This window comes from Lissotriton helveticus, chromosome 2_1 (genome assembly GCF_964261635.1).
Source record: "Lissotriton helveticus chromosome 2_1, aLisHel1.1, whole genome shotgun sequence".
In the NCBI taxonomy this organism is placed as follows: domain Eukaryota; kingdom Metazoa; phylum Chordata; class Amphibia; order Caudata; family Salamandridae; genus Lissotriton; species Lissotriton helveticus.
Genome location: NC_136059.1, coordinates 1733117292 through 1733144964, shown reverse-complemented (window position 1 = coordinate 1733144964; position 27673 = coordinate 1733117292). Strand labels below are relative to the sequence as shown.

The 27673-nt window shown below is 46.7% G+C and overlaps 1 protein-coding gene across 3 annotated transcripts in view; it reads left to right on the top strand.

The window, feature by feature from the left end:
• CFI (complement factor I) overlaps nt 1-27673 on the top strand; it is a 365757-nt gene that overhangs the window by 226617 nt on the left and 111467 nt on the right. For all 3 annotated transcript variants that reach the window (XM_078676680.1, XM_078676681.1, XM_078676679.1), the window contains 3 exons: nt 14281-14304; nt 20829-20864; nt 24569-24672. In XM_078676680.1, coding sequence (XP_078532806.1) covers nt 14281-14304; nt 20829-20864; nt 24569-24672 — 164 coding nt within the window. The remainder of the gene's footprint in view (nt 1-14280; nt 14305-20828; nt 20865-24568; nt 24673-27673) is intronic.

Genomic DNA, 27673 nt, shown 5'->3' with positions numbered 1-27673 from the left:
ACGTACGCAAAGCTACATGGCTATGTTTGATTTATATCTTACCCCGGCTAAGATTGCTAAATGGGGGGGGGTAAGGGTGATTCCTGCTCCAGGAGTAGATCTCATGCAGCGGATGCAATACATATGTTCTATTCGTGCCCAAAATTGAGGGGTTTTCTCGGGGATATTGAGGTCTTTTTGAATCAGGTGCTCAAAATTCCGGTTACTATCTCCCCAGAGTTAATTATAATGGGCTTTGAATATTCAGGAGCTATTGAAAGGACAATGTATACCCGAGCATTTTTGTTTATTGCTGTGGCAATGATACGGTTATGTATAACTTCACAGTGGTTAAGTTTGGAGGCTCCTACTTTTTTTAATTGGAGAGCTAGGATTCTAGCTTAGTAGAATTTGGAGTCTTCGGTGTATTTGTTAAGGGAGAGAAGAAGGCGCCAACTGGACTCTAAGATTTGGGCCCCCTTAGAGCACTGGTGTTCGCCTTGAATTATCTTTTATCATCTTTATTTCTGATATTCTGTTCCCCTTCTATTCTCTCCCTTTCTATTATCCCTTTTCTTTATTTTATTTCTTGTAAGTATTCATTCAATGTTATGTATTCTCTCCACTGACTCCAATTCCAATTCTTTTTCTTTTTTGCAAGTTAAAGGCTGCTTTAGATCTATGTATGTATGAATTTTGTTTCCACAACTCGATATATTTTGTTTCTGGTGTTATGTATTCTCTTGAAAAACAATAAATAAAGTTTAACAAAAAAATACGAGATAGTGTGTGTAAAAACAAGAGCACAGATCAGAAAACAGGGTGAAAAAGAAGTGTTGGAGCCTCAAAGTAGGACCCAAACTTCCAAGAGAAAATGTAAGAAGACTGGCAAACCAGCTTCTGTACAGCAAAAGTATCAGCACCCCTCTCCTCAGGGAGAGGACTTGGACACCCCAGAGGGAACTGAGCCCATGGAGCTTGACACTTACCAGGTTGAACTCTTAGGCCCAGGGAGACCCTCTAGGGAAGAGCTGTGCCTTGGACAGCAGGACTGTCCAACTCTTGAAAGCCCGAGGCAGCAAGCTGCTACCCAAGAAAAGGGAGATGTCAGTGGTACACACTGAGTTTATTGGGAGGAGGGACTACTGTACACTGAGGCCAGAGACCCCAACCCTGGAGCCACTAGGAGAGTGGTAGTACCTCAGAAGTACAGGGAGTTCCTGCTAACTTTAGCTCATGACTGGGGGCGTGGCCGAGCTGCAGACCAAGTTGGCCGTGTGGCGTTAAAGTGCAGATCAGCTGCTCCAGCAACATCCGTCTGTCTCCACCAAAATTGCTCGCCACTGCGCTGTAACACAAGGTACTTAACCATCTTCCGACGGTGCTGCAGTGGTGCCGTTTCTGTCCTTGGAGCCTGCCCACAACCAGCTGAAAACTGCTCTGGGTGTTTGAGGGGGAGGAGCCTGCTTCGGCCTACGATGCAGCCTGTTAGAGCTCCTGTGCTGCCGATAGCCAGACCACGCCTGAGACTCCCGGTGGAGCCCGCTTTGGAACCCCTGACCCTGGCCTTGGTGGTGGTGAGTGCTACGATGGCTGCCCCCCCACCTCTCGCTCAATACTGCTGTCGCAGTGTGCTCCCCTCTTCCAGCTCACTCGGGGGCCATGGATACCATCGCTAATGCTCCCTTAGGCCCCCCAGGTAGACAGGGTCCTAGGGCGCGCCAGAGAGGCAGCCACACGACTGTGCACGGAGACTGCAGGGGGGTGAGCTATTGAGGACACCGCAGGCCTGCTATTGTTTATTTGCAGCTTGCCGCGGCGCGGTGGCTGTCTAGAGGCTCCACCCTTGGACACACAGTGCTGTTAGATAGCGGTGCCGTTTCATCTGCACACCGCATTGACAGTGGGGGACTGGGAGGTCGCACACCGCCCCAGTGGGAGAAGTCAAATACTAGTGCGTCAGAGGAAGCCATAAGGATGGCTGAGACAGCGGTATCCCACACCACGCCGCATCAGATAGCAGTGTCCGACCTAACTTGTCGCGTTGCCAGGGGCCTACATTGCTGTGTATCTCCCCCCTTGAAGTTCATCCTCTGCAGAGTGGTTCTTTCCCCCACTGCTGGCCACGCAAACATTGAACACCCATTTGGCGCCTGCTGCGGCAATCTGGCGACAGACTGTACTCCTGATTAGGCGCACAACAGTGGCCCTTACCTTGCACCGCGAAGGATGTGGTGTTCAGGCGACTTCATCTTGGCATTAAAGCTCCGCGCCATATCCCCGCTTCTGGCTGGCTGTTGTCAATAGCGGCCAGCGATTCCCTTTGCCAAGATCGCACAGGTATGGGCAGGAAGGATCCCAAACATAGAGTGTTATCATTCACCGTCACCACAGAAAGAGCACAAGACCGTAGTGCCATCATGGTGGAGGGTGGCCAGACACCGTCTCCTCGGTTGTATGTCAATACAACGCGGGCTTTTACCCCGCATGCCATTACAACGCGGGGATTACAACAAAAGTCGTTACAATGACTTTCACTGGAGGGCGCTGGGTAGTGGAATAGTTTAATTTTCTATTCCAACTCCAGCCCACGTTGACAGTAGGGAAGGTGTTGGATAGAAAATTAAACTATTCCCTATCCAACAGCTCCCTCCAGCGAAAGTCGTTGTAACGACTTTCGTTGTAATCCCCGCGTTGTAATGGCAGGGCTGGGTAATCCCCACGTTGTTATGGCTGTTCTCCGTCTCCTCACACTCCCATTTACTGGCAGAACTCAGAGCCGGTTTCAAATCGATAGATAACAGGTTCAACACTCTGGACAAACGCCTAGACTCATTAGGGGCCAAGATTGACATCCATGACTGACGGTTAGACATCGCGGAAGGGCGGATCTCCGACCTCCAAGACAGGGCCGCTCAGTCAACAAAAAGAATGGATTGCATGGAAAAAATTCTGAAAGACATTGTCATTAAGAACAAAGACTTAGAAGCGCGCAGCAGCTGCAACAATCTCTGCATTATTGGGGTCCTGGAATTGACGAATACAGGACGAATGGACACATTTGTGGAATCGCTGGTGGTGGACATTTTTGGAAAAGAAGTTTTCACCCCTGAATTTGTAGTAGAACGTGGGCATCGCTCCTTAGACCCCCCGTCCAAATCTCGGCTGTCCACCTCGGCGGATCATAGCCTGTATCATGAACTTTCGAGACAGGGAAACTGCATTGCGGTTGGCCAGAGAGCTTGGAGCACTAACATGGCAGGGTTCCGCTGTGTCGCTATTCCCGGACTTTACAATCATGGTCCAAGAAGCCCATTGTAAGTTTACTGGAGTTAAGGCTACGCTGCGGAACTTAGGCCTCCGGTATGGCATGCTGTCCCCTGCTCGCCTATGGGTTGACATCAATGGTCGGTCCCGCATCTTCGACAATCCCACGGAGGTCCAGGCTTTCTGCAGGACCTATAAAATCTCTGACAGCCAGCGGAGAGATGTAGGGACTGTCCCCCCACCACCACAGTGGCTCTGTTGCCAGTGTTTAACTTTTTTCTCATGATTGATCAATATGGTTACTCTGTGTATGCCTCTAGCTTTTCCTTTTTTGCTATAGCGCTATTGTCTCAAAACTGAAATAACACAAAATTAGAGACAGTATAAATATTGTTCTTTCACACTATTCTGGTAATGCTGGGCAATGCTGGAGTGTTGCCTCCCCCCTAGGTGTATCACACTGTTGTACTCACAGATTACAATGCATCATTCTGAGATTTGGTATTTTCAGACAAGATGTTTACAGGATGCATTAGGTTATTGGTTGGTCGGGTTAATGCCTTGTGAACTAGGTTGCCAGGATGAATGGGGGGTGGAGGGAATGGATGCTCTCCGAATTGTTAGATGTTATTTTTTTACGAGCTCCAGGCACGACATTCGGGGGCTTCACGCTACTTGCCACACTTTCATCTCATTGACTACCGCACCTAATTAAGTGGACCCCGCAAATCTGACTCCATCACCTGGAACATTAGGGGACTCACCAACCCCAAAAAAGGTAAACACATGCTCCATTATCTGCAACAGCATAGCGTCGACATAGACTTTTTGCAGGAGACTCACTTGCCCAGGTCAGACACCACAAAATTTGCGGCTAGCTGGGGTGCACACCATGTTTTTTCAACTACAGTACCTATGCCCGTGGCACAGCGATTTTAATCCACAAGCGACACCCCTTCTCCTTGACCCACTGCCACAATGACAAAGAGGCCGACACACAATAGTAGTGGGCAGACTGATGGTCCACACTGTTACTCTGATATGCATTTACGCCCCCAACACAGACAGTTCTGACTTTTTTCACGAGCTGGACGCCATAATTCTGCGCATGGGCACAGGCAGTTTGCTACTGGGGGGGATTTTAACTTGCTTCTTAACCGTACACTCGACAGCTCCTCCGTTGCCGCGGACTCCAAACCCTGTACGCGCCAGGTGCTATTAGACACATGCAAGGCACTCCAACTCTCTGATGTTTGGAGAGTCCACAACCCGACGAACCCGGGATATACGCACTATTCACCCCAACATAACACCTGGAATAGACTAGATCTCTGGCTACTCACCCGTACCCACTCACATGGTACAATTACATTGCGATACTCCCTAGGACCTACTCCGATCATGCTCCAGTCATGCTTCGGCTATGTATTCTCAGACCAGAAGGAAATGAGCGTCAGTGGCGATTCCCGAGCAGGGTGTTAAATAATGACACGTTTGACTCCAAAATTAGAGAAGCAATTGAGGAGTATTTTGATTTAAATACGGGATCAGTGGACACATGGTCAACGCTTTAAGAGGCCTTTAAGGCCTATATTAGGGGTATGGCCATTTCCAAACACTCTGGGGTACTGAAAGATCTGAGAACAACTCTGGCCACCATCGTACAGCATCTGACAGATTTATATGCCTCTATGCTTCTCTCCCCAGACACGGCTGATTTGGGACGGCGCCGGTTGGCATTAATGACAGAATTTCGGGAATCTGCAAAGAGGGAAACTCATTTTCTCCGCAAAAATGTGGTTGCACGTAGGTATGGCGAGGGCGAGAGGCTGGGGCGCACATTAGCACAACTACTGAGACCCCCATACTCCAAATCATACATCACAGAACTCCGGACTGACTCTGGGGAAATCTTAACAGAAACTTCGGATATCCGTGACACATTCTTGGTGCATTATGAAACACTGTACTCATCCAAACTTGTGCACACTTACGCAGAACGAGACGATTATTTTGCTGAGATTGCACTGGTATATATGGAAAAATATATGCAGGGCTTCCTTGCCAAGCCGTTTTCCACTGATGAAATAATCAGTGCGTTTGATGCTTTGAACGGCTCCACTGCTCCCGGCTTTGACAGCTTCACAGGGGACTTTTATAAACGATACAAAACCATTCTGGCTCCTAGAAGTTTATCACGAATCTTTAGAATGGAATCAGTTACCTCCCACCCTAAGAGAAGCTGTGATCGTCTTATTGCCAAAACCTGGCAAAGATCCCCTGCAGTGTGGGTCGTATAGAACACTGTCACTATTGAATTTAGATTATAAAATACTGGCAAAAAGGATCGCTATGCGCATTCGCCCTGCTACTGGATAAACTAATATCCTCAGTCCAGTCGGGGTTTGTGCCCTACAGATCTATTTCCCTGAACCTGTGCACACTCTTCGCAGTCCGGCACCGAATCAACCCTACAACACAGGCAGCGGCAGTTCTGCTGGACGCGGAGAAAGCATTTGACTCCCTGGAGTGGGCATTTCTATGGACAGTTATGCACAGGTTGAGAATGCCCTTTGGGTTTGTCAACCTTACAGCGCTGCTCTACTCGGCCCCCACTGCCAGACTGCGTCTAAATGGTACGCTCTCCCCCTCCTTCACATTATCCCATGGCACCAGACAGGGATGCCCCTTGTCACCGCTTCTTTTCATATTAGCAATGGACCCACTCGTTCGACATTTCCTGGAGCGTCATTTACAGAGGGGGCTCCAATTTAACACTGGGCCTCTATTAGTGTCCCAATACGCAGAAGATGTTATATTGTGTGTTAGGGACCCCCAAAACAATTTAGAACCACTAATCAGAGAGATCATCAGGTTTGGCAGCTTCTCCGGCCTTGGTATCAATTGTCACAAGTCAGTGATATTCCCCCTCACCACGGACACGGCCAGATGGTATTGTGAATACCCACTAACCTGGTGTCTGGACTCCGTAAAGTACCTGGGGATAAACATACATTTAAACAACACCAAAATCATACGGTCAAATTATGGCACGGTGGTCCTTACGTTGGAAAAGCAAGTGGACAGGTGGCTCAAGCTTCTGCTTAGCTCGAAGGGCGTGTTACGCTGATTAAAATAATTGTCCTGCCTACATTTTAGCATCTTTATAACAATATTCCTATCCTGTTACCAAATCGATTTTCTTAAACTCAATATACACTCATCTCATTCGTTTGACTTGGGGGGGGTAAAAGACCCAGGGTTTGCTGGGAAGTTATGATGCTCCCATATCATAGAGGTGGTTTTGGAGTCCCCAATTTTCAGCTCTACTATTTGGTCGCTCAATGCAGTTATGTTCCCTCCTGGTTCTACCCTGACGCTAGAATCTCTTATTTATGACCTGAGGCAGATTTGGTCCTGCCGGACACATTGAATACGGTACTACCCCTGGGCTACCCACGTAACCCAATATATATTCAGGCAGTCTCCACCACCAGCTGGGCCTGGCAAAAACTGTTCAGAGTACTGGGATCGCCGGTGCCGTTTTCCCCGAGCTTACCGATTCCAAATAAATGGTGGATACCTATTACTGGGGAAAGAATAGTACAGCCCACACTTTCTCGGTTCGACATGACCACTATTGGTGATGTTTACATAGATAGCCAGGCTTTCTCCATCTCTGATGGAGATAGATTTATTGAGGCAGCCTTCATGGACAAATTTGTGCTTACTCGCCTCCGCGCAACCCTAAAAGCTAAGATCCCTGGCTTTCCTGTCGAACCCGATCCATTCAACCCACTTTCCACTGTTCTGGATACTACCAGTGGTGAACATTTGATTTCCAAACTATTTCGAGCTTGTGTTGAGACAATCCCGACGCGTGATGCTAAAATAATGGCCAATTGGGAGGCTGACTTAGGACACCCTATTACTGACGACCAGTGGGCTGCATGCTGCCTACAAACCAAGGAGGTTTCATTAAATAGCCGCCATAAACCTATCCATTTCAAAAACTTGCACAGAATCTACATTACCCCTGAGATGACACACACAATAGACCCAGCCAGACCCCACTGTTGTCTAAAATGTAAATCCCCGCACGCAGAGTTCGCACACCTTACCTGGACTTGTTGCAAAATAAGCAGGTATTGGGCCGAAATATACCGTACTCTCGGGGAAATGGTTGGCCTAAGCCTTGACCCCACCCCAGAAGTAGCATTACTGGGATACGTAACTAATATCCCAAAGCCGGTCCGGAAATCCACTGCCATAGGGTTGTTGTTGGCCAAAAGAGAAATAGCGCTCAAATGGGGGAGGAACGCCGCCCCGACGTGCAAGGAATGGCTAAGCAGTCTGGCATATTGCAACATCAACTACGACTTGTATGCCTCCACGTTGCCTAGTACATCTCGCCCACGAGACATATGGGGCCCTTTTAAGCGGTACACGGCAGCGGCACAATCAGAGCCTGCCACACAGTTAGAACTCGGGCTTGTGCCTGCGGGTTTTGGTTGAACCCCTAAAAACTGTACATTAGATGCAGAAATGGGATATTCAAATTGAATGTAATTTTCTTTTCATACTGTGGTTGACTGTGCACTGTTGCGATAAGTACCTATTGCTGTGATTGATGAGGATACAGATTAAGCAGTTAAAACGCTGGCAGTCCAAACTGACTAATTTATTGTGGAGATAAATGTTATGCAACGCGTAAACCATTGTATTGCGTGCTGCAATGTTACAATTATCATGGATTTGGAGCTGGAAAACCTATTGTACTAAATTCTGAAACTGGTAAATAAAGTTTTAAAAAAAACTTTAGCTCATGACATCCCCCTAGCTGGACTTCTGGGCCAAACCAAAACCTGGGAAAGGCTAGTTAGACACTTTTACTGACCCCAGATTTCTCAGAAGGTGAAGGAGTTTGTCAGCTCCTGTGTCACCTGTTAAGCCACTAGACAGGTGGCCACTCAAAGGCCCCCTTGATTCTACTACAAGTGGTTGGGGTTCCCTTTGAAAGGGTAGGTGTGGACATAGTGGGTCCACTTGAACCTCCAACAGCATCAGGACACAAATGTATTCTAGTGGTAGTGGATCATGTCACTAGGTATCCTGAGGCAATTCCTCTTAGGACTACTACAGCTCCTGCAGTAGCCAAGGCCCTCATTGGTGTCTTCACCAGGGTAGGGTTTTCTAAGGAGGTGGTTTCAGACAGAGGTTCCAACTTCATGTCTGGTTACGTACAGTACATGTGGAAAGAGTGTGGAGTGCAGTACAAGTTTACTACACCCTATCACCCACAAACCAATGGTCTTGTTGAGAGGTTCAACAAGACATTGACAGGCATGATTATGGGTCCCTTGCTCACTGTGCCACTAGATTCAAGTTAGCCTGGCTGATGAAGGGTAATACCCAGAAACCGGCCCCAGGATGCGTGTTTCCGGTCCAGGGAGGACCTGGCTTGGTAGTTCGGTCTGGACTGTTCACATGAGGCAGAGGGTCAAGACTGATTTGCATATAGCTGGGTCTAAACTGGGGTAGCATGGTGAGCAAAAGAACAATGGATTTAACCCAGATCTCTTGACTGGGGGTGAATGTATCATTTATTCAGCATTCCGTCCATTATTTGTGTACATAGTACATTTCTATGTAGCGGTAATGTTTTTTTTTGCTAACTGATGGAAGATGTAATAGACTCCAGGTTATCACTACAGAAGGTAGGGATTGTTCAAGTCCTAAATCAGGCACCAGAAACAAAGTCAGATACCTCAATGCGGGAGAGAAAATAAAGCATGAATGAGTCAAGTCTCTTATGTGTTTTTTCAAATCACGGTAATATGTGCCATACAAGTAGCCAAGCTATCCAGATTGTTGGTGATGTTGCCTATATAGTTTGTATCATTTATTCTAATATCCATTGAGGTGGCTTACTTGTCCACAACTGTTTTAGGGAATGCTTTCGTGAGGATGAACTAAGCAATTGTGCAGGAGTCTTGGTTGCTGACAAAAAAGAGGGGTACAAGTAAATGAAGAAGCATGATATGAGATGGGACTTTTCTTCCAGCTGTGAAGGTACATGAAGGGCACCTGAGGTTACATATTTCCATCCACACTGCAGACTATAAGGTATGACTACTCCTGTACTGGTTTGCACCACAAACTGACAATCCACCCTAGTGTTTGGGGGTCCAGAACAAAGAAACCAAGGCTACACTGCTGATTCATGAAGTGTCATTCTAGCACTTACACTTTACCCCTCTGTCCAGAGTGGTAGTGCCACAGAATAAGTGATGTACTTATGTTCTGTCCTTCCTCTGGTGCACTTATTCTTGGGAGACATCCCTGATAAAGACTTGAGAGGACTTACCTCACTCAATAGCCCCTTTTATACTTCTTACCCTTTTTTTGCCTGTAGGGTGTTGTTTGTCTGTCGGCCATAACCTAATGTCCTACACATCCTAGGACATGGCCAGGCCTGCATACATCCTTAACATCCCAGCAAGCTGGGAGGGGTAGTCTTGTTGCAGGGATTCTGCTCAGGAACAGAACTATACTTGGGACCATAGAATATCAGCATGTAGGGACTTAGGGGCATATTAGCAAGAACCTCGTTAAAATTATCGCCGATTTAGCGTCAGGAAACTGCCGCTAAAACTGCGATAATGGGCTTGCTAATATGCGTTATAGAATTCCAATAGAAGCCCAGGTTAGATGTGCAGGATTTACCGCTGTGTGGGAGTTATTGGCAAACGTAAAGGGCCAACATTAGCACCCCCAGGTCACCCAACCACTACGATGGATGCATTTTTATTACGGGCTGCAGGGATTATAGATAAGGAAATTGAGCTGGTGGCCCGCTGGCTCTCTCATTCGCCTTTAACTCGGCCACTAGGGCAGTGGGGGTTACTGGATCGCATCCGGCCCAGGAGACCCAACTTGAACATGGACTCTCATTAAGCCAAGCTGGATCCCCATCTTTGGTGATTAAGGGAGATCATGGCCCAGAGGTAGCCATAGCCAGCAACATCGGACTTTAGCCTACAGGCCCAATTATATCGATCAAGGGCCCAGGGGTTAAGGGCAAGCCAGGGGGATCACAAGCAGGGGCAGGTATATGAGTAAAAAGGAAAGGTCCGGCGAAAGGGGCTAAAGCCAAAGCCCCAAAGGCAGAGGGGTCAGGACAGTGTGTTAATAATCGGCAACCACTGTCTAAGGGACATGATTGCCTTTATGGACGGCTGGATGGGCGCCTTGATGATTAATATCGACCGTAAACTAGAGCCCATCAAACAACATCTAGTCTCATTGGAGAAGGAGCTCACAAGGATTTGCCGAAACAGTCCTGCTGGGAAGATTGTTTCTCCTGGGGGGGCTGCAATTGGCCCCTGTCCATTAGGCAACACAAATGGTGAGCAAAGCTCAAGTGGGTATAGGCCTCTAGTAACACCTGTGCATAGTAGTGCCAACCTCCTCCCACAGCCTTTGATGGACTTAAACCCTCGGGTGGTGGTCCCTATGGATATAGCCAGGGCACGAAGTTACAGTGTCTCGCAGCTTGTTACCGTTCAGCCAAACCCCCCACGAGAGAGCTTGGTAGCAGTAGGTTTTTCTCCCAGAGCCCCAGGCATTAGACCCCATGTGTGAAAGACCTAGGCAGAGGCTACCTTTCGGTACATCTTCCACCAGAATCCTCTCCGTATGTAGTAGTATTTGGTAATGTTCCAGCGCAACCTCTAGGCGCCGTTGAAGAATTTGAGCAACTCAAGAACAAGGTACTGCATTGGTTGGATCGTAACACGTTGTTTGGCCTAAGGTTGGAAAAACACGTCATTATGGCACGAAGAGTGTCCTGGGTTGGGAGGACTACAAAAACCCTGGCAGAAGACTGTATGATTGTTAACTTTGATTTACCCCACCTAGTTGAGAGAATCGTACATTCAGTGTCACAGAATAACAAGGGTGGGCTTGTATCGTCTATCATGGCCTTCCCCCTTGGGTATTTTTACAGATCCTTCACCCGTGCGTTGATGCCCAACAGGGTGGGCTCCTGGAGGCTCCCAGCTTATCCTGATCATCCTGAATTGAACCGTCAGATGGCAGCTCAAGACATACCTCTTTACAACTCTTTTACACCTTTGGAATCAATGGATGCTTGTGATTGACTCACTGATACTGTTAAAGACTCCATAGAGACGGCATCGACTCACCGTAGGAAACCAGGGTCTCCCTCTATAGGTCCTGGGGATGGTAAAGCTTGCAATTTTATTTCATGGAATGTTGCTGGAATAGCTAACAAGATTGAAGATCCTGTATGGATTAGTTATATAAAAGGTTTAATGTGATCTGTCTCCAGGAGACGTGGTCTATCACTAACAGTTTTTTTCTTGAGGGATTTAATACTTTTTTTGTACCAGCCATTTCTTCACCGGCGGGGCGATCTAAGGGTGGGCTGCTAATTTATGTCTCCTTGGACATAAAGTGCTGCTTGAAGGAATTACCAACTGATAATGATTGTCTGTCTGCAGGCTTTATCTTTCTCCCAGGGGCCTTTAAACTTGTTTATGTTGAACTTTTTTAATGCCAATTCTGTATCTTCAAATGTTTGTAACATCGCTAGGATGGGTTCTTTTTTAAGGAGAATGAGTATTAAGGCTTCCCAGAATGGCTATCTTATGATTGCAGGAGATTTCAACATTCATCTATGTGAGGATCCAAACGCAGGCACTATAACCAGCATAGGATGCCCTAGGATGGTGGGTATGCATGTTGAACATACCCCACAGGGAAATAGTTTAAATGCCCTAGTCGATGAGTTTGATCTAATCATGTCTATCAGTGGGGTGGCCTATGGCAGGAACCATATTAATCTGACATTTATTGGGAAGGGGAGCTCAACGTTCATAGCTTTCATTTTTGTTTCTAGCCCTTTTTCCGTTTACTTTTGAATTGGTAGTATATATCTGGCCTTCATGATACTAAAGCAGAGGTATGGTACACAAATGACGGTAAGGTCACCCGTCAATTCCCAATTCAGAGATGGGTGCGACAGGGCTGTATCTTGGCCCCTTTCTTATTTCATTTATATATCAACGATTTCGAGAGGGTACAAGTTGACACTCAGTTAGACTTTCCTCAGGTAGGACGGCGTGGCCTGGCAGTATTATTGTATGCAGATGACGCGTCCTTATGGCCCGGACACTAAGGGGCCTGCAAACCCAACTCAACTCCTTTGTGAAGTTTATGGAGGACGGGGACCTTTAAGTTAACAACTCTAAGTCATATGTTAGGCAGGCGGGGCCAAGCTCAAGGAAGTGCTTCATATTTAAGGTAGGGTCCACACTGGTCCGTAAGACCAATGCCTTCTCTTACTTGGTGGTTATGCTGGATGCCAAATTAAACTGGGGCCCTCTGGGAACCAATAAGAAAGGGGAATTCCCATGGGCTAATGCAGCTATTTTTAACTTCGCATTGCGGCTGGGTAGAAAACCAATAGGTGCAACCTTGGAGAGTTACAGTGCTAAGTGTTTAGCACGGGTGACTTATGGCAGTGAAATTTGGGGTTTTACATCGCATGAGGAGTTACAAATAGTCAAAAATAAGTTCCTGTGACAACTCATATGTGTACCTCAGGGAACCTCCACTTTTTCTGTACACTAAGAACTGAGTATGTCTTATCTGTCAGACCTGTTGTCATTCTGCCCATTATCCTATTGGCTTAAAGTTTGGTTGAACAAGGGGACTGCCTTAAACAAAGACATCCTAAGGGATTGTATGGTCCTTGACCATGCCCACCATATCCCTTGGTTCAAATATATTCGGGAAGGGTTCAGGACTCTTGGCAGGTCGTATTATTTTAGTGACACAGATGCAATCAACAGGAAGGACTTACTTTGGGCTAAAGAGTCTTTTTGCAGACTCCGTGTGGTGAACAGGGAGGAGTGTGAGTTAATGAAGCCCAGTGCACGTAAATACATCATCCTGAAAACTGTACCCACCACGGGACTGTATCTTCTTGGGCTTTCCAATACATACGATTGTTTTCTATTGACAAGGTTCTGTTTTTATCTATTTTATCTCCTCTTGGCCCATCCCTGAGGGAGCAGCAAAGGTGAGACTCTGCTGCTATGCTGTTGTGACAGCAAGTCCCCTCAGGACATGATTCATTTTTTAATGTTTTGCAGCTATTATGAGGTGCAGAGGAAGACCTACTTAATCCCAATTTTAAAATCAGCAAATTTTAATCAAGTGTGTCCTGCATTTACTTTTCTAGTTATGCATTCAGGGTCCACGTTATGGTATGTTCTTCGTTTTTTAAAGGCCACAGTTAGGCTTAGATCCAGCTGTGATTAGTACTATGTGTAGAGTAGGCTTGATGGATGAAATTTATATCTACTTATTTTAAAATTGTGTTTTATCTTTTTGCGTGAAATATGGCGTTCTTTGAAACCAATTGGATGGGAGCTTATAGCTTTGATGTATTTATGACTTTTATGGTTTTTATCACTAAAGCTGCATAAAGTTTTATTGATAGATTGATTTTCTGCACTGGTTAGCAGGGGTAAAGTGTATAGAGTTCTACAGCTAACAAAAGCCGTCTAGGCAAAAGTCTGTGGTGGTAGCACACAAACAGTGGTCATTTCCAACAACTGATGATAAGCAATATTGGACCAGGTGGGAACTGACATTATCACTGACCAAATTGTATAGTGGTTGGTATAATGTAATTTTGCTGCTACTCATTGAGGCAACGGTCAGTGCAAGATTACCTGGACTTTTGGATAGGACTAGTGCAAAGTGGCCCTGTCCAACCTAAGTGATCTATACCCGAGAACTCACAAATACAATTTGAAGTGGTGTTTGATTCCTTGTGCATCAGTCTGTTTACAGTAATTGTCCCATGCTTCATAACAAACTATTCCTGTTTGCTTTGCCTAGCAAAACAACTTGGCTTAAGAATGAATTCAGCAATTGTATGCTTTTGTGTAGAAGCTAGTGTTTGCTTTGTTAACGTGCATTCTTTTCTTCTCCTCACAGATCTGCAACAAAATAAAAACAGAGGTAATGTATCAATTATCTTAAAGCAATGCCTTTTTTGAAATTTTAAAACTCCAAACCAAAATTGGGACCGACCTTTGTCACCTCAACAAACTCTCTAGACACTCTTTCAGAAAACACAATGTTCCACTCTTTCAAGGAAGAGCTGCACACCTCATTCACACACTAGAAGCCTATGGCTGCCGCCTCACCAACCCTGACCCCACCTTATCTGAGCGACCCTTGACCCTTCCAGGTAGGTCGCTCCCCCGCCGCACAGCTCTGCCTGTGGGCCCCTGCCGCAGCTGAGGTCTCGCTGGCTAGTGTGCTTCTTCCGTTTTGGTGCCCCGTTTTTATTGCCTTCTGTGCCACTGTTTTCCCCCTTCTTGTGCCCCGTTTTTTGCCTTCTGTGCCACTGTTTTCCCCCTCCTTGTGCCCCGTTTTTTGCCTTCTGTGCCACTGTTTCCCCCTCATTGTGCCTCTTTTTTTTGTTGCCTTCTGTGCCACTGTTTGCCCCCTCTTGTGCCCTGTTTTTTGCCGTCTGTGCCACTGTTTCCCCCCTCCCTGTGCCCTGTTTTTTTGCCTTCTGTGACACTGTTTTCCCCCTCCTTGTGCCCCGTTTTTGCCATCTGTGCCACTGTTTTCCCCCTCCTCTGCCTCATTTTTGCCTTCTGTGCCACTTGTCTCCCCCGCCGCTGTGTCCCCTGTGGCCCTGCCCCCTGACTGACCACTGTCCATTCGCTCCTTCCACCTCCCAGCTGCTCCTCCCTCCCACCTCCCCATATATGCCGGACCATGCGCGGCGGCACGCAGCGGGTGCGCCGCTGGCGCGCTGAGGGCGCGCCTAAGGCAAGTCCGTCTGCACCCGTCCGTGCCTGGACCACGCCCAGCGCCAGGAACCCTGGACCCCGCACACACTACTACACTCGCCTCCGCTACGACTCCAAAGCGGTACAAAAGGGGGTGGGACTCCAGCACTCTCCACGCACTCAATGCCGGACGATCCTGCACCTGCTGCCTAGCCGCCCCGAAACGCACCCAAGGACTCTTCTCCTGCCGGAACTGCAGCTTCACCAGCATTCAGCCCGTCAACCCACCCAACATGGAAACCAACTTCCTCAGATGTATCCTGCTCAACACCCGCTCCGCCCGCAAACACACCGTCAAACTCTGGGATCTACTCGACAACAACAACCCAGACGTCGCCTTCCTGACTGAGACCTGGCTGACCCCCTCCTCAGCACCTGACATCGCCATAGCCATCCCGGAAGGCTACAAGATCACCCGCAAGGACTGCACCAACGGAATAGGAGGTGGAATTGCCATTGTCCACAGAAATACTCTAAAAATCTCGGCACACGCCGACGACACCCTCAGCACCGCCGAACACCTGCACTTCCAGATCCACACCGACCCCAACACTACCCTCAGAGGCACCCTCATCTACAGACCCCCCGGACCCCAACCGCAGGTCTGCGACCCCATCACCGACCTTGTCAGCTTACATGCCCTCCCCTCCACGGACTACATCCTCCTCCGGGACCTGAACTTCCGCCTCGAAAACAACGACAACGGCAACTCCTCCACCCTGATCGACAACCTTGGCAACCTTGGACTCAGACAACTCATCACAGCACCCACACACTCCGCCGGCCACACGCTTTACCCCATCTTCTCAGCGAGCACCCACGTCGTCTTAGACCGCACCACCGAACTCCACTGGACCGACCACCGCTGCATCCACTTCACCTTCCGGAAACCCACCACATACCACCGCACCCAGCAGATGCCTCGGCGCAGCTGGGGCAAGATCACTGAGGACCAGCTAACCGCCGCCCTCGCCCAGAACCCACCCGCAGACCCAACCGACCCAGACGCCGCAGCCCGCAGCCTCAGACAATGGATCAACGACTGCACCAACACCCTCGCCCCGCTCAAGAAACCTCTGAACACCCACAACAGCAAGAGAGCCAGCTGGTTCACCGAAGACCTCCAGGCCTTCAAGCGAACCTGCTGAAAACTAGAAAAAGACGGGACCCGCGAAAGAACACCGGAAAGCTACACAGCCCACAGGAACGCCACCCGCCGACACCACCAACTCATCAGATCTGCCAAAAGGACCTCCTTCAGAGACTGCCTAGACAACAACGCAAACAACAGCAAAGAGCTCTTCAGCATCGTGAAGGAACTCTCCAACCCCAGCTTCAACACCAACGACATCCCACCGTCACAAGACCTGCGCTATTCGCTGGCCACCTTCTTCCATCACAAGATGGCAGACATCCACGACACCTTCGACGCCGTCACCACCCCGACAACAGCCCACATCCCCGCTCCCATGACCACCACCCACACCAACCGCCTGCGTGCCTGGACCAACATTAAAGACAAAGACACCATCAAGATCATGAACACCGTCCACTCCGGATCCCCGGAAGACCCCTGCCCACACCACATATACAACAAAGCCAGCAGCACCATCGTACCCCACCTCTGGAAAACCATCAACATCTCCTTCGAGACAGCCACCTTCCCGGAGAGCTGTAAGCACACAGAGATCAACGCCTTACTAAAGAAACCCAAGGCTGACCCCAAGGACCTCAAGAACCTCCGACCCATCTCCCTGCTCCCGTTCCCGGCGGGGGTCATCGAAAAGGCTGTCAACATACAACTGACCAGCTTCCTCGAAGAGAACAACATCCTGGACCCATCTTAGTCAGGGTTCCGCGGCAACCACAGCACCGAAACTGCCCTAATCGCCGCCACCGACGACATCAGGAACATGCTCGACAACGTAGAAACCGCGGCCCTTATCCTCCTGGACCTGTCAGCCGCTTTCGACACAGTCTGCTACCGCACACAAGAACACGCCTCCACAATGCCGGAATCCAAGAGAAGGCCCTGGACTAGACCACCTCCCTCCTCTCCGGGAGAACCCAGAGCATCCGCCTCTCCCCTTCCTCTCCGAAGCCACCGAGATTATCTGCGGCGTACCCCAAGGCTCATCTCTCAGCCCAACATTGTTCAACGTCTACATGGCACCACTCGCCCACGTCACCCTACAGCATAACCTAAACATCATCTCCTACACCGATGACACCCAGCTGATCCTTTCGCTCACCAAGGACCCCCACACTGCCAAAACCAATCTCCACGAAGGAATGAAGGCCATCACCGACTGGATGAGGAACAGCCGACTGAAGTTGAACTCGGAAAAGACGGAGGTTCTCATCCTCGGCTCCACCCCCTCGGCCTGGGACGACTCCTGGTGGCCAACGGCACTAGGAGCACCCCCTACACCCACCAACCATGCACGAAACTTAGCGGTCATCCTCAACTCCACACTCTCCATGACAAAGCAGGTCAACGCCGTCTCCTCCTCCTGCTTCAACACCCTCTGCATGCTTCGCAGGATCTTCAAGTGGATCTCCACCGAAACTAGAGGGACGGTTCACCCAGGACCTCGTCAGCAGCAGACTGGACTACGGCAACGCACTCTACGCAGGAGCCCCGGCCAAACTCCTGAAACGACTCCAACGCATCCAGAACGCCTCAGCACGCCTGATCCTCGACATCTCCCGCTGCAGCTACATTACACCCCACCGGAAGACAGCACTGGCTCCCCATCAACAAGAGGATAACCTTCAAGCTCCTCACCCGCGCACACAAGGCACTCAACAACACCGGACCAGCGTACCTCAACAGACGACTCAACCTCTGCAACCCCGCCCACCAGCTCCAACTCTGCAGATCACGCCCTCACCACCGTCCCCCGCATCCGAAGAATGACCGCCGGCGGCAGATCATTCTCCCACCTAGCCGCCAAGACGTGGAACACCCTCCCCATCTGCCTACGGCAGACCGAAGACCTTCTAACCTTCAGGAGACTCCTAAAGACCTGGCTCTTCGAACAGTAGCAGCAGCCCCCTCCCCTAGCGCCTTGAGACCCTCACGGGTATGTAGTGCGCTTTACAAATGCTATGATTGATTGATTGATTTATTATCTTACCAAAACCAACAGGGCAAGCAGCATGAAAAACAAAGTGAAACAGAAGCTCTCCAAACATCTGGTGCGGACACCTTATAGATACCACCAGCTCTCTGCATTTTTAAAAGAGGAAATAATTACTGCCTCTGTAAAAGCAGGGCCCTCTCTTTGTAGAAAGATGCACTTGCAACCAGGTAATAGCAACAATTCATGAAAATAAAAGAAAACATTCTTCCAGGCCTTGGCTAGTCTTCACTTGCTGCCCAGCAGAGCCTGAATAATTTTCACAATTTTTTTTTTTCGCATACTAGTGCATTGCCTCTACACTTTGTCGAAATATCTCTCTCTACATCCCCAACTGACTTCTTACTTAGATATCGATAAACTTCATACAACAGAAAGATTGAACACGGAGGTACACGCTTTAAACTGTGGCACTGTGTTGTATCCTGTTTATTCTACAAAGCATTCTATCCCTAGTGCTCTGCTCCTTGCTGCTCAGCCTGTGTGTGAGGTTATTTAGAATGTTGTGAGTGTTTGTGCTTGAATGAGGGAAGACTTGGAGTGAGTGGGCTGAGCAACAAGGATGCTGCTCCTATAGGGTCTTACTTACCATCTCACCAGTTACTGCTAACTGACTGTAACTTTGTCTTAATAAACCTCTTTTTATAACTTACACTACTGGCTACTGGATTACTTGGCCGCAAGCACTTCACTTTGTTTACAACACACAGCATGAACCCTGTGTCATATTTAGGAATCACCTCAAACCCTTCCGCTTCTCCAGCACAAGAGTGGACTAACAAAATACAAGGTTCCACAATCTTTGACTACAGTACACTAGACTGAAGAGGCTCTGTTAAAATGTATTTAAAGTATTTCTTGAACTACCTGCCTGCCATCATAAGCTATATTAAATCTAACGTCACTATGTATATTCTGACTGCCACTTGCTCGCTTCTCCGTGTTGGGAGCACTAGCGACAATTTTAAAAGAATGTAAGAGGATGTAAATGTGGTTTGTAATGAAAATGCATAGCATTGAGCAGTACAAAGGTTTTAGAATCACAGGAGTTGTGTTTCAAAGCAAATGTTGGTCATGCCTAGTACAGTTCTTTATACCCCCAGGCACTGCAGGTGTAACAATGTAATCATCTGGAGCAGGAAAAACAGACAAGTGTCCTGTAGAACTCTACCAACTAACCTGAAATGGATCCACATTATGAACAGACAAACTTGCCAAAAATAACAGACATGTCTTTCTGCATTCCCTTTACCTTTCCTGAGATATAGCATGCATGATATAGCATATATATATAAGACATCTAGACTAGTGTGATCTGAACTAAAACTAGTAGAGGGCTTTATTAGAATGGTAGAGAACATATGCAAAATAATGATAGCAAATATAACAGTTTTAGTGGCAATAGAGAATATGCTTGTTATGTTATAAAATTTGTAAAGTGTGACACTGACCTGAAAACTGGTATCCTGGCACCGAAGGAGAAGCCATAGAAGTAAACTCAGGTCTGCAAAAAGAGGCAGGTTGTAAGCTTTCTTTTAAACAGATCATGGCAAGATTTGTCCTGAGAGTGATAGGTAAGGAGTTCTATAGCTTAGCTGCAAGAAATCTTGGAGCAGCTGTTGGTGTATCAGCGATTGGGTTGAAAAAAGGGTTAACCAGAAAATATTTGGATGCTGAATGGAAGCAGGAGAGAGAAGTTAAGGCAAACATTTGCATTTAAAATATATGGGACCGATGTTGTAGTTGGCTGATCCAGAACAAATGTTTTGAATACTAGACATTTATGGATCAGAAATCAGTGTAATTCCCAAAGATGAGATGAAAGAGAAGCAAAAGGGCAAAGGCTGAGATTAGGGGGGGGGGGGGTCGCAACATTTTGAGTAGATTGCAAGCAGTAGACAAGGTAGGCACAAATTCCCTAATCAACAGTTATCATAGACCAGACTAGAGGTAATCAGTACATAGCCAGGTGTCCTGCTTCCCTAATGAGGGAGAAATAAAAATACATTTTCCAGCATTCTGAGCTTTAAAAAGAAAACAGCTGCAACTTGATTTATTTGGTTGGAAAGGGTGGGTTTATCAATAATGAAACTTAAATTCCTAGCACAGGAACAAAGGCCACCAAGATGAAGATTAAGAAGAAGGCTGTTTACCAATTTACGTAGTGTTACTTTTTTTATTCACACAGTTCTGTTTCATCCAGTCTGCAACCAGTGACATACATGGGGATTTCTAAAGTCCTGTATAAATTACACATGTAAAACACCACTAACGCTAAACAAAGCACTACACTGCATTCAATATACGGCTATATAAATAAAAGCATGCCATCATATTAAAAAAATAAGGACACACAACAGAGTGATCCCAAAGATGTGTCATTTTGCAAGTGGAACCAGCAAGAGGAATGCATGGAGTGTGTTGTGGGCAAATATTATGTAATAAGGTGGAAAAATAATCTAGTGTTAAGTTTATATTTATAAACTATTAAAAGTATTGTTCATTTAATTACAAATGTATTGTTCATCTTTTACAGCTACTGGCATACCTGTTAGGTTGAATATGGATGATGGTGAGTATATATCTATATTATATTTAGCAATGTCAAATTCAAAGTTAGAACAATTACTCGAACACACTTAAAGACAATAACTTAGTCAGACACACTCATTTAACATTGTCTTAAATAAAGCTGTTGAGATACTCAGGCAACCTCTTTAGATGATGTCTGCTTCTGTATGACCACTTGGTTTTGCTCTAAAATTCCTTTTTTGTGCTTCTTCAACCCTGGATCCATTTCAATTTTCCTTGCTGTTTCCTCTACATGCTTCTGAATATAAGAAACTGGAATTTTGTTCCCCACTTTTTGCCCCCATTAGAACTACTAGGTGCTGGTTTCCGACAGTGCCAGTGTTCTTTCCCTTAAGTAAAGTAACTGCTCAATTATATCCCAATTGGTAAAGATATTAGCACCCCTATAAGTCCCTAGTAAATGGTACCCATGGTACCTAGGCCATGGGTGCTAACGAGGGTCCTTAAGGGCTGCAGCGTGTATTATGCCACCCAAAGGGACCCCCATACAATTTGCATGGATGCTACGTGCAAACCATGAGTAAAAACACAATATGTAGTGACAATCACTATAGAAGAGTTTGCATTCCAATAAATCAATGATGCATTTACCTTCATCAAAGATTTCAGATTCTTTTTCAACATGCAGTTAAAGAGAAAACACACTGTCTATCAGCCTGGAAAATGGCGGGAATGCCCCTATATACTATTAACGTGGAAGGGATGGGGGTCAAACAGGAGGAGCTTGTAGGTGGTTTGGCGCTTTGCATATTCAGCAGCATTTAGAAGGGAGAACCATGGACTCTGCCCTCAGACTACAAGACAACAAGAGAGAACGCCCTCACCAAGTGGAAGAGGTGTGGTGCTGCGGCCAGGGCAGCTTACTCCGGAATCTGGGGATCACGGTTCGATCCCTGGCACCGGCAGCAGATTAGCCCAGCACCATGTGACTCTGGGCAATAGCTTGCTTAATCTTCCCGACGGCCCCCAGTGCCTAGAGACCCTTACGGATGGTTGTTCGCGCTTTTCAAATGTGGATTATTATTATTGTACAGTCACTACAGAAGCGATTGTACTCTAATAAATCAACATATGCATTCACCTCCATCAAGCATTTCAGATAGTTTTTCAATGTGCAGTTGTTAAGAAACCACACTATCCTTCAGCCTGAAAAACCACCAACGTGGTTGGGGCAGGGCCAAATGGGCAGTTTGTAGGTGATTTGGCTCCTTTGCATATTCAGCAGCAATTAAAAAGGAGAACCGTGGACTCCACCCTCAAACCAGGAAACAACAAGACAGAACCCACTTGTCTTGGACAGACACTAAAGAACTGTCCATCAGCCTGGAAAATGGCGGAAAAGCTGTGATTTGGCACATTTTAGTCTTAAAGAGGAGAGGAGGCATACGCCACCAACACAAGCCTATTCTGGCCCGTGGGACACTTATGCCCAGGGCCATGTCTAACATAGGTGGTGCCCACCATACACAAAGTTGGTGGCCCTGGAGGGAGCCCCAAGGCCCCTGCAGCTCCAGCCACTTCCCACATGCAGCTGGAGCTGCCATTTCTCCAGCCCTTAGGGAGCAGCTATTTATGCTGCTCCCTCCGAGCGAGAACAATCTGTTGATATGCTTCCCTGCCCGCATCAGTGCAGGTAGGGAAACAGATCAAAAGTGTGCTCCTAGCTGGTGGGAGCATAATTAAAGCTCCTGCCAGGTGGGAGCAGACCTGGTGTTTGCTACCGTTTGGCTGGAGTTTTAAAAATGTTCTCATCAGTTGGGAGCAAACACAGGTTTCCCTGTCCGTGCCAGTGTAGGCAGGGAAACTACTGTGTCCCAGGGATTGGCTTCGCAGTACCCAACAAGTGAGCCGTCCAGAGGGATTGGGTCTCCAGGGACATTAACGGCTCGAGGAGCGGGGCTGCATGCCCCTCTCCCCTATTGAAATACGTCCTTGGGCATGGGCTCTCAGAGGCTTGTAATTGAAGAATGCAGGGCCAGTCCCACATATATATTTATTCACCGAAAAAACACAAAGGTTAAAGTGATGTAGTTAGTAACTGTGATTATATCTCGCTTTACAATAAAAAAAGAAACCTTAGAAATTCACTGAAAAAAATAAAAGGTTATAGGGACATTATAGTTGGGTGAAAATGTCAGTTACAGCATACCTTTTAAAACTAACCAAACAACTGAAATTGACCATTTATAGTTATCTCAAGTACCTATAACTTGTGCCCTACAGTAACTGTGGCCCGTGCCCTCGCCATGCATTGCCAATTGCCTCCCATATTACATTACTTATGACATCTTCGATGGCATCATTGATGACAACACTGTGAACGGCAGGGGAGCAAGTTATATTTACTTAATTTTACTAACAATACTAACACATAAAATTCATTATTTTAACTAAAATATATTCAATTAAACTAAAAAATATTTTTACAACTATATTTAAGTATACATTATTAAATAATATCAAATATTTATTTAAAACAATATTATATACCAAGTAATGATTCTTGACAACAATATTCTGTGACGTGATAGTTCAGTATTAAGAATATATTTAACACAATATTTATGTGTCATGATATTAAAAACTTGATATTTTGTCCAAACACCATAACCCTTATCCCTCCCAATATGTTTGTGCTTTTGCCCTGTTCAAGTGTTCAAACGGGAATGAGCCAGAACATTACAATTTAGTGTGGTTTTCTTTCTTTGTGCCTCATTAACAACACAGTTGAATGAAGACTTGCCTCACAACAATTGGTTGGCAATTTGAGGTCAGAAAAGTCTTCACATTAACACACAATATTTCAATGTAAGTTAACGTGATCTTTTGTCAGAAGCAGATGCTTTCCTAGGGCAACATGGGTCCAACCCACATTTTTCCTGCTTTCTTTGCCATCCACACTGGTAATTAAATAATCACATTAGAGAATGTGTATTGTGAATATTTAATTATCAGTGTGGATGGCACATAGATCACGAAACCTTACCTGGCAGACACCAGATGTCGATGCTGTATCACCAGTGCTTACTATCCTTGTTGGCGTGATACTCTGACACTTGCGTTATGCGAAGATCAGGCAGCCAGGCAGGCACTTTCACTGACACATGCCCTAGTGCGCATGTGTAAGACATCATGGAGGCTCAAGGGCTCGAATTACTTCAGTCCTGGCCGGCACTTATCTGGGGTCTTTGGGGTCAACCCCTGGATGACAGGCAGTATTGTCACTTATAGCAGCAGCCCAGGCGGCATGTGCATCAGATTCGGGCGTGGATGCTTATTAACAATGCCTCCCAACCACACCCTTTCCGTAGTCGTTATAGGGTGGCATGGGGTCCATAAAAATCATGGACCCCACCCTATGACGAGTTAGGATCCATATGTAATCCCTGTTATGCCCGCTCTTGTCACCCCCAAGTACTGGTGTCCCTGGTCTTAGTATTAACTCTATTGGGGTAGACATTATGGAGAGTAATCCGAGCAACCCATGTTGAGGACCAAAGCCGGGCATCCACTGCTTCAATAAATAGGGCTGTGAGTGGAGTGGAGGGACTGGGTGAATTTTTTCAGACCAAAGATTATACCAATAGATTATGTTACTTTGTGCGGTCTAAATACAACAGAAATGTTTCTCCGACTTACCAATATTTGACAAACAAGTTAACATGTTTTTTTTATTTTTAAAAGAAAGGAAAATGATACGGTCGAGTCTGCCAGCTCTAACTTGCGGTATAGCATACCACAGAGGTAGGCGCTTCAAAAGAATTATTGGAGGCGAAAAGGCTGACAAGGTAAGACATGTCGCACAATGTGGTTACGTGGATTCAAATGCATTGTGTTTTTGTTACTGGAAAAACATTTACAGTTGGTGCCATTATACATATCCTGATTGTCAGGGTCGGATTGGGAACATAATAAGCCCCGGGCACCGAAAGAAAAAGTGGCCCACATTTGTTGATAATGACCATTCATGAAACTTTGCTTTGTATCAAGTGTAATTTTGGGAGAAATCTCTGATAAATTAAGCATTCTAAGCTCGTGGGGTCGATAGCATTAACAAAGACTAGATGCACCACTAAACATACCATTATTCCACTTCAACTCACCTGCAGGTCTCCTCACCTGATCTTCAGGCTTATACATTTCTCTACTTTGGGTGCCTGAATGTGTTAGTCACCTATTGGTTCCTTAGTCTGTACTTCCCCAAAGATCCCCAAAGATCCCTGAATATCCTTTATTATATCAGGCCATGAGTCAGAGAACCAGGGCTGGACAGGGAACAGCAACCAGCCCTGGGAGTGGGGGCAGGGGTGGTGGCTGCTAGCGAAACGCAAAGCAAAGTTCCCGCTTTTGTTACAGGGGGCCCAGTGTAACAAAAACTGGCCCCACAGGCACAAAACGGGCACCCACCCCTCCAGCCCACCGTGGAAATGCCCGGTGCCCGCTACGGCCAGTCTGGCCTTGCAGAGAACCATCCACATCCATTGTGTCTAGAGGCTTCTTCTGTTCACCCTCAAGGGACATGGGGTCTACCTCTTTTGGTTGTCACTCAGGAACCTCTTTGCAAGTGAAGTCTTTGGGGACTGCATACTACTTCGTACTTGATGTTTTTTGTATTGTAGGTAGAACCTTGATCTGAATCTGGAAAAGCTGCAGGAATTCACTCAAATGCTTTTCCTTCTCTCTATACACCTTTCTTATTTGCTGTGTGCACTTCTCTCGTTCTCCCTATTACTTTTTGCTCCTCTCCTAGTTCTTACTTTTTTCTCTCATACTCTACTTCTTTTCCTCTCCTTGATGTCTCTCATTTTACCTATGTGCTTCACTCAGTCTCTTGCATTTCCCCTCACTCTTTTCCTTTCTTTCTGTCTGTCTAGAAATACCCCTCTCTCCCTCCCACTCTTGACTCCTCTGTAGGCCCTTTTTTTAGTTATTTGTATATCTCTCAGGCCCTTATTCCTCCTTCATTTTGTATCTCTCTTTTAATTTATTTAATTTCTCTGTCTTGCAAACCTTTCCTTTTTCTCCTGTCTTGCTCTCTCCTGTCATCCTCTTTCACATCCTTCTGCCCCATGAATTTCTTTCTACTATACTTAATGTTATATTCTTATGTGTTCCCTTTATTGCCGTGCTGCAGACAGTAATAGAAAGCCCTCATGTGCCTGGAGGCAGCGTTTACACCAAAGAAGAATCCACAGGTGGAATTTACTTTACTATTCCACCCCTTTGATGAAGGAAATTCCACTGGTGGATTGTAGTCTACATTTAGCATTACCTCCTGGAATACCAGCAACTTCTAAAATAAGCCCTGGACTGAGGGAGAAAATTAGAGTAGTGCATATGAGCAGTAACCATCCTTCCATTTTTCTTGTAGACCAGGAAATGTTTGACACCCTTGTCTGCTTTCCTCTCCTCTCCATCATTATATATAGCGCACATTCTACCGACAGGTATTCAAGTGATTTACATGTACACATTAGTTCTTTTAAGGCACTGGGTTACTTACTTAGTGATATGCCCTGAATCACAGAATATTGAGCTGACGCCAAGACTCAAACCTGGTTCTCAAGTTCCAAAGTCGGCAGCTCAGGCCATTACACCACATCCTATATTACCACTTTCCTGCATCCATCTTCTCCACTTTCTCTCTATCTTTAACAATTTCTGCCCTTCTCTCTACTTCCTTCCATCACTTCTTCTCCCTAATTCTCTTCCCCTCACTGCCCCATCTCTCTGCATCTCTACCACTCATATCCTCTCTCCCCTACCTTTCATTTCTTCCTCATTTAATTTCCTTTTCCCCTTCCCATATTTTTCTCATGCTTCTCAAATCTGCTGCCTCCCTTCTCATTTTTGTCTCTCTCCACATTGCTCTCCTCGATCAGTCCATTGTGTTACTGTCCTGCCATGTCTATTCTCCCTTCTCTTTGCCATTTTGGCTCCAAATGAACGTTTTTCACAGTAATGTTTTAAAAAAACAAATATTTTGTATTCTCAAAAATATTTTAGTTTTTGCTCATTTTTGTTGCTTGCATTATTTTTTCTCTTTGTTCAGTGGTGAACCGCAGTACCTCCCAGAAAACAAGGTGGCAGAGGGATGCTGCTGGAAACAAAAGTAGAACCTTTTTAGAAGGCAGTCACACTTAGGCGCCAATTCCGATGCGGGCAGGAGAGCTCCAACCGCCGGTCGGAGCCCTCCTGCCCGCATCGGAATGTGGCATTCAGATTCCTTTCCAACCGAGCCATTCTGATGGGCTTGGTTGGAAAGGAATCAGTTTTCTCAGTTTTCCGGATGGCTTACGACGGGCTCGTCCGTCATCTGGAAACCCTTCAGTACTCCCCCGGCTGCCTCTTTCCGGCCGAGGGAGTACGATGGCAGTTTCCCACTGTCTTTTAGTGCCGGTTTTTCCGACACAAAAAGGTAGTGGGAAACTGTCTTTGGAGGCCCCCAGCAAGGCCCCCATGGGTGCAAAATCACCAAATGGTGGTCTAGGGGGCACTTATGGCGCCCCTCTGTTGATCCCTGCACCCTGTGGCAGGCACCTTGAGGTGCCTGCCACCGGGTGCAGGGATGAACTGCACATCTGCAGTTAACAATGCAAGCATGCATCCCGTTCGCAATCCATGCTCCATTGTGGAGTATAGGATTGCGACCGAACAGGGTTTGGTCGCATCCTACTTGCAGATCTGGAACAAACGACAATAGGTCGTTCGGATCCAGTTCATGTCCGATGTCGGACGCACTCTGGTCCTTCCGACATCGGAATCAGCCCCTTAATCTTTCAACCTGCA